The sequence below is a fragment of the Ovis aries genome, chromosome 13 (assembly GCF_016772045.2).
Source record: "Ovis aries strain OAR_USU_Benz2616 breed Rambouillet chromosome 13, ARS-UI_Ramb_v3.0, whole genome shotgun sequence".
Lineage (NCBI taxonomy): Eukaryota > Metazoa > Chordata > Mammalia > Artiodactyla > Bovidae > Ovis > Ovis aries.
This window is the reverse complement of record NC_056066.1, coordinates 63,878,277-63,886,107: the sequence shown is the minus strand read 5'-3', so window position 1 is coordinate 63,886,107 and position 7,831 is coordinate 63,878,277. Positions and strand designations below refer to the sequence as shown.

Below are 7,831 nucleotides of genomic sequence, written 5' to 3'. Positions count from 1 at the left end.
GCGCCTGCGCACAACTCCCTGTCAAGGCGGACAGCCTTGATAGCCTATCAGAAACCAGCGTAGGACGGCGGGGCGGGCGGGTAGGCGGATCTTAGTCAGCTCCCTCAGGGTTCGAGGGGAATTTGCCTTGTGCAGTCAGAAAGTGAGCGGCAAGAGAGCAAAGGAGCACTTCAGCTATGGAAAATTCCTCACTCCCACTGTGCCGAAAAGATGCTCGTTCGCGTTGTTGGAAGAGGCTTTCAACCCTCGTCTTGAGTTGGCTCTGGGTGGAGGGTGATTAGCGATTCTGAAGGCGAGGACTGGGGGTGCTAAGGCCTTTGCTCTCAGTTTGAGGCAAAAACAAGGCGCGAAGCCCAAATGCTCTAAAAACGCTAGAAAACCTGGAGTTCGGGCTGGAGTCAAGCGTCCTTGGGGGTCTCCAGAGCGACTCACTTTGGAATATTCCATGCAGGCTCTGAGAAGTGGTCAAGGCTAGCCTGGCAGTCTGCATACTCTGAATCCCTGTGTTCCCTTGGAGGAGCCCCTTCACATTCCGTGCTCCCTCACCGTCCCAGAGCCCTGTGTGTGTTCCGTCTTTCGCAGAACTTCCTGTGGTCTATAGCAGGGAATGATTTACTAATTAGTGAACCTCCGCGTTACTGGGCTGACACCCTCCCTAACTCCAGTAGGCTCAGTTTAGTTTCTTCTAGTCACTGGAGTTTGCTGAATTTCAACAGATGATCTAGCTCCCGAAGTTCTTTCCACCGTAGCCTCAGTTGGGGAGGACTTGGTTCTCTTTCCATGGGCGTCCGCACATTAACAGGACTGAATAGTGACTTTACAATGAGTAAACCTGGCAGACACCGTGTTAACCGGAGGGTTCAGGTTAATATAGCTGCAAACGGGACATATTCATACGTGCCCTTTGATACCATGCACCAAGGGTACACCACCTCCGGTTTTGTTTTTTTTCCACAAAAATCCATGGCCTTGACTGAGAAAACATTAAACTTGAGGGGCATTCTACAATGTGCCCGGGGAAATACTCTTCAAAAAAAAAATCAAGGTCATGAAAGACTAGGAACGAATGAGGGACTGTCACAGGTTGGACGAGACTGAGAAAAATACTGGTGGAAAAACTGGTGACAGCTGTATAAAGGTTTAAAAAGTTTAGTATTAAAGTTGAGTGTTACTTTATTGATGGTCAAGTTTTTATAATTGTACCAAGTTATATGGGATGTTAACATTGGGGAAAGCCTGGGTGAAGGGTTGTGCAGGAATTCTCTGTACTGTTTTTGCAACAGTTCTGTAAATCTAAAATCATTTCAAAGTAAAGTTTTTTAAAAAAGGATTGGACACAAAGAAATGATTATTGAATGCAGGAAACATTAGAAAAGTGCTTAGCAAGGGAAGAAGGATACAGTGACTGGACCCCAAGATAAGCACAGGAGTATCATCACCATCTTACATATGGTGAACCAGACTGAGAGGGGTGAATGAATTGAACAAGATCATAATCATAAAAGCAAAAAAAAAAAAAAAAAAGAACAAAAGAGTATGGCTTATAGTTTATGTGACTGGCTGGAGCCAGAGTAAGAATTAAGGAGGCACTGGAAGGAGTTGGAAGTAGTTAAGGCTTTGAGTGATAGGCTTTGAGTTTTGGAATTAATATTCTGTGGAATGGAGGAACCACTAGGGAGAACTATTTGAGACTAAAGTCTTACACAGATCATTCTGAGGCAGCACAAACGGACTGGAATGGACCAGAGAGAATGAAAGTAATGACAAGTTGCTACAGTCAATGAGGGTAGGGATGAAGATGTGGGCTGTGGCAATGGGGGCAGCTCTGAAAGAAATGATTCTCAAGTTTTGGAGATGGACTTAACAGGATTTGAAGGCCAATTAGATAGGACTAGTTACAGAAGACTCCCAGAGTTGCTGTTAAGTAGAAGTACAGCAAAATGTTTAAGCACACAGTCTTTGGAGTCAGACAGTCCTGGATTCCAATTTGTACCCTTGCCATAACAGCTAAGGACCCTTGTAGTTTCTCAATCATCTTGAACCTATTTTCTGTAAAACAGAGATGATCATTCATCTGTAAAGTGACCAGGAACACTAAATGACAGTGCATGTTACATATCTAAGTGTTTGAGATATAGTAATAAATGCTGAGAGTTGTCCCGGAGTAAGTGAATAGAGGTGTGATATTGGTTGCTAGGGTAGACAAGACAAACAGAAGAGGTCTGAATTAGAAATGAGGAAAGTAACAGCGTGGCTGTTTTCACTTATCTGCAGGAGTGACTAAAAATTTTCAAGGTCCCTTCCTTGTGAGTTGTTTTGAGGAAACCCTGATGCTCACAGCATCTTTGCGCAATGGGAACTTGTTCATGGGGGACCAATACTGTCCTTCCTAGGTCTCCACTTAAGACCTAAAAGATTCCCATGGATCCTCCCCTTAAATGTCCTGACCACAAAGAAGCTTTACAGACACATGGAAACTGACCAATGAAATGAGCTGGGAGTGACAGCAGTTTCTGTTCCGGAGTTCTACAACATGAGATCCTCTTTCTATAAGTCCAGAGACTAGCAACCAGTCAGCCACAGCTGAGTCCCAGTTTGATGCTTTGAAGAGTTTGGGGCTGGAAAGCCAAATGTTCAGTAAAAATAACTACTTATTTTCCCAGGGAGGATTTCCTCATGCTGGGGGAAACAGGTCTTCTTCCCTCTTTTCCTTAGCAACGGTGAAACTAGAGCTTCCTAGCTGCTTATATAGGACAGATTAAAGACGATAAGGTCTACTTTGAAGGATCTCCAAGGAACCTGTCTTCCAGTCACCATTAGATCACCATATTAAAATAAATTAAAAAAAAAAAAAAAACCCACTTCTCTTAGCGTCTTTCCACTGGGTCAGTTTTAAATAACAGCATGACCACTTGGTTTCCTAATAAGAAAAAATCTTGTTAACTAGCTGGTGATTCTCTGTTGAGCACCCATGGCTGAGATTCTGTCTTAGGGCACCCTTAGTTGTGCCAGAAAAGGAGACATCTTCATCTTGGTTCTCTTCAACACAGGCACCAAATCCAGTCTCACCCGAGCCTTCCTAGTTTTTCTCCCATCTACTCCAAGCACAGACAGGCAGTAACTTGCCCACGTACGAAAGTAGAGGGGGAGAAATCTATACATCCTGGTCACATAAAAGACTTCCCTGCAGGTGGGGAAAACCTTATTCAAGACTAATAGCAAAGTGTGCAAAGGAAGGACCAAAAAGTTTAATTGTAAACAGTCTTACATCTTTTAGGAAACGCAAGTGAAGGAGCCCACTGCAGGACCTTTATAACAGCACTTGACTCCCTATGGTATTTGTAGAGTTACCTGAGTATTTGAAATGACAATTTAAGAAAACAAAGGAACTCCAATACAATAATATACAATCCAGTGCTGCTATTCCATTTTTGGTTAACAAAAGCATAGCATATATACAAATAATTCTGAAAGCAACTAAAAAAATAAATGGGGGGGGGGGGCTGGAGATGCCAACAATATTAAATACAAGTAGTTAACCTAAAGGAATTTAAAAGGATGGAGTTACATCCAAAACAAGGAGGGATATGAAAAACAGAAGTCTAATTCCACAAGTCATCCCTAATAACATTTCAAGTTATTAACCAGGTAAATAAAAAATTGGCAGAGTGGGCCTAATTGACATAGTTGATTTAGGATGAACCTCTATGGGCTGGTGAGTCATGTTTCACTAAAATTTCTGATGAGATGACATTGGTATGTCAATCTCTTGATGAAAAATTAGTACACAAACTTTTAAATAGAGTTATTGTAAGTCTTATGAAATTAAAATTCTCCTGCACTCTGATTTAAGATCATAAAAGCCAGAGCAGGAATTCATTATTATGAGCTGCTGGACCAGTTTTAAATCAATCTATTTGATAAAACAAGTAAGGTCCTTCCCTCCTCACCCAGGCTATGTGAAACACTGCCTTCCCCAACCTCCCAAAAGAGCAGAAGAATAAGGCAATTGCTCATTTTACTTTGTTTTTATTTCAACATAACATGCAGTAAAAAAATTAACAGGATTTATTAGCATTTACAATGCTTACAAAGAAAAAGGACTCTAAAAGCAATTTAGTTCAGATTTAAGAAATCGTTCTAATTAAACACTTACAATAAATCTATTTCCAAATGATCAGTTTGGACCAAAATTTAAGATAGCATTTGGTAGATACTTATGTCTGCTGTCTATCTGCAGTATTTTTATATAACCTCTGATTCTTGGGATATCCAGCCCCCATTTTCCTAACACAGCAGGGAAAGACATATACATGTGGCCATTTAAATTAAAGGAAGAAATGGAGTAAGGGAGATCCCAGGCTGCAAAAATATATACAAGCATTTACCTTTTCCAGAACTAAACATTTCTTCCATAAAAATATTAATAGCCAAGCCCTATAGAACTAGGGCCGGGACTACTTCATATATAACTATTCTGTATTTTAAAAATATAGGGCAGAAAGCCTTTTGGATGATATTTATACATTTTCGCACAATATTTCTAGGTCCCTAAATGAATCATCAAGCATTATGTAGAACAAAAAAGTCTACTTTCTTACATTATCTCTTAATTTAATCTCATAAATCTCTAGTAAATATTGTAGGTAACTACATTTCAATATGAGCATTCACCTCAATAGGAAGTCTTTATAGAAGGTTTAATCTCCATGGCCATATATTACCAAAGTTCAGACATATAATGAATGGGTAGTTGGCAGACATTCGCTCTGAAAGACAAAGCAATAGTTTTTTGCCCCCTACCAACAAAAGGCAGAGTCACTTTGAAAAACTAGGGCTTTTAGAGACCATAGTACACTTCCTGGACTATGTAGAATAAAATCAAAATAAAGATGGGACTGGGGGGAGCCGCCCCATCTCTCCCTTTACACAACAACTTCTGGATGAGGCAACCCTTTCACTCACATGTCTGCTTTATGATGGCAGTGTTTTAGAATACAGATATATAAGTTTAGAAATGTTTTTGTCAATGTTTCAAGATGTAAAAGGAAGAGCAGTTAGGGACAAAAACCCCCATTTCCTTTCCAAATAGAACAGGGGTTTGCTATTTGCTTATTTTTGGCTCAATGTTACTTTTTCATGCTATGCTACTGAAACCTGCCAAAGTCCCTATTTCATGAGATATTAGGTTATAAGTTCAGTTATGATAGGCACTCAGCTGGCTTAGGCTTTCTCCCACTGTCCTCTGACAGCAGTCATCTTGCTAAGTCTAAGCAGGCTAAGTTAAAAAAAATGACCACAGAGAAGGTCAAAGTGCATTAATCAGTTACTAACAGAGCAATCTAATGTTAAATAGTCATGGGAAAAACCTGTTAAAATTGTTAGAGGTGAACAGAAAATCCAAATCAGGACAAGAGAGAATGGAAGTAACTACTGTAACATTTGTCAGAGAAACTGTCAATTTGTGAAGTTTTAATTCACACAGACAATGATACATTTCTGTGGTCACTAGAAACGTCCTGCTATAAATGCATTATTTGCTTTTTTAGCCAGTACCACAGCTCTTCTTCCCTAATGAAAATGTGATTTTATAGATAAAAATTGACCTCTAGTTGGATTAGAAAGCACTCTAATTTGAACTCCTTAGCAGGAGTTAAATGTAACTGGAATTGTTGGATTATGGTGAAATTTAAAGATGGAATCGATATACAGGAACATGCAAAAACTGTCGATGGCCTTCGATAAATTCACCCAAATTAATTCCAAAAATTGGCTTTTTTTTTTTCCTCTACAGTGAAGGCAGCATAGTGTCAATATTGTTTGTGCAGTTTAGTATTTGCAAGGCAATTAAAACAATCAAATTTCCAAATGAAGAGTGTTAAGTCATTTGTAGACCGGGACCAACTTCTCTCTGAATTCAAATTAACAAAACTACTTTGTGGTGAGATACAAGAGTCTAGCATCTCTTTTCTAGGGATAACATCAAACGATGCATGGATTTCATGCTCCGGAAAGGAAAAACAACAGTCAGGCCAGGCTGAAAGAAGAGGGAGAGCACAAGCCGGAAGTTTGCTCACAACCTCAGAAGCTGGGCTGTATTAAACAAATACCTCTTTCCATGAGGTGTAATAGGTAGATCTTACATATTTTAGTTACCATGGAAATTCCCTGCATATTTTCAGAATCTCTAAAAGAAAAAAAACCTAAGTGAGACTTCTGAGACACATACACAAATTTTTTGTTAAGGAAACAATCTAGTGGAATAAGACAAGGCAGATTTCATTGCTGTGTTAATCTCATGGTAAGTAAGGTTTATGACTAAGTCATTTGCAGATCTGATTTCTGAAAACACTGAGAAGAAACCCAGAATCACTGGGAGATAAATCTCAATGATAACATTAATTTACTTACACTCAAGGTAACTCTCTAAACAGTCACAGTCCAATTTTACAAGTGTGCAATAGGTAAAGAAGGAAAAGGACAATCGTTGCAAATAAGTTCTTGTCCTTTGGTGGTGCAGGCTCTCAGAATTCACTCTTGTCCAAAGCCTTCTGTTTCTTCAATAGCAAATAACAGCTTTTCCTTCAGTTGCTCATAGCTCTTGTAGGGTGGCAGGTCCAGGCGGTTAAAACTAAAAGAAAGAATTGTTACCTTGAGAAAAGGATATATACTAACAATGGTTTCAAAGCCAGGCAAAATTAGGTCGAAATCTCAGCTCCATCACTGGGCCCTTGGGCACCTGTGTTTTTTTTGTTGTTTTTGTTTTTTTAACTTTTCTGAGTCTTTTTTCTTTGGTAAAATGAAAGTTAACAGTATTTACCTCTCAGGATACAATAAAGAAGAAATAAGCATATATAGCATAGTACCAGATGCTCAATAGGTACACAGTAAAATGCCAGTCCTCTTAAACTTTCCCATTTACTCTATAATCAAACGTGGCCAACAAACATTTGCTGTTTGGGCTAGATGGTCAACATTAATACTTTAGGCTTTGTGGGTCATAGGTCTCTTATCAAAAGGTTTTAAACATACCCCATTAACAATAAAAATATTTTCTGCTCTCATATCTAATATGCTGGCCCTACTGACTTTCTCTTATTCTTAACTGTGAATTTTAAAAGATATCTTCTAATTTGGGGGCATATTAAGGACACTTTCACAAGGTACAGGCAGTGAATCTGCCCTAAAGCCTTGGCCTTCTGCTATAGTTTTAGGATAAGTGCAGGGAGATATTTGGCGGGCTTCCCAGGCAGTTCAGTCGCAAAGAAGCTGCCTGCCAATGCAGGAGACACAGGAGACATAAGTTTGATCCTTGGGTGGGTTGGGAAGATCCCCTGGAGGAAGAAATGGCAACCCACTCTAGTATTCTTGCTGGGAAAATTTCATGGACAAAAGAGGCTGGAAGGCTGTGATCCATGGAATCACAAAGTGTCAGTCATGACTGAGCACTCACTCAACAGATACTTGGTAACAGATGAAATAATGTAACCACAAAGGGAAACTAAATTTAGTTATAGAAATGAACAAATAAAAACATGGAACTTGAAAAAGTAATGAGACTGGTTTTCATGCATGACTGAGATAAGCTGTTCACAATAACGTAATGGCACAGTGTGTTCCAAGTTTAAAAAAAGGGACAAAAGTCAAATCAAAACATATGTGTACAAGATGAGTGTAAGAAAATCAACTGTATCTCGATATACTAGCAATGAATAATCTTAAGTGAAATTAAGAGAACAATTCCATTTATAATAGTTTCTAAAAGAATAAAATACTTAGGAATAAATTTTTCAAAAGAAAAGAAGGACTTATGTAATAAACACTACAAAAC

At 39.1% G+C, this 7,831-nt stretch overlaps 1 protein-coding gene across 19 annotated transcripts in view; it reads right to left on the bottom strand.

Moving 5' to 3' along the window:
- Positions 1–4,013: 4,013 nt before the first annotated feature.
- Positions 4,014–7,831, bottom strand: part of ITCH (itchy E3 ubiquitin protein ligase) — a 99,999-nt gene continuing 96,181 nt past the window's right edge. For all 19 annotated transcript variants that reach the window (XM_042230055.2, XM_060397734.1, XM_060397730.1 and 16 more), the window contains one exon: positions 4,014–6,631. In XM_042230055.2, the coding sequence (XP_042085989.1) occupies positions 6,532–6,631 (100 nt within the window). In that variant the 3' untranslated portion in view covers positions 4,014–6,531. The remainder of the gene's footprint in view (positions 6,632–7,831) is intronic.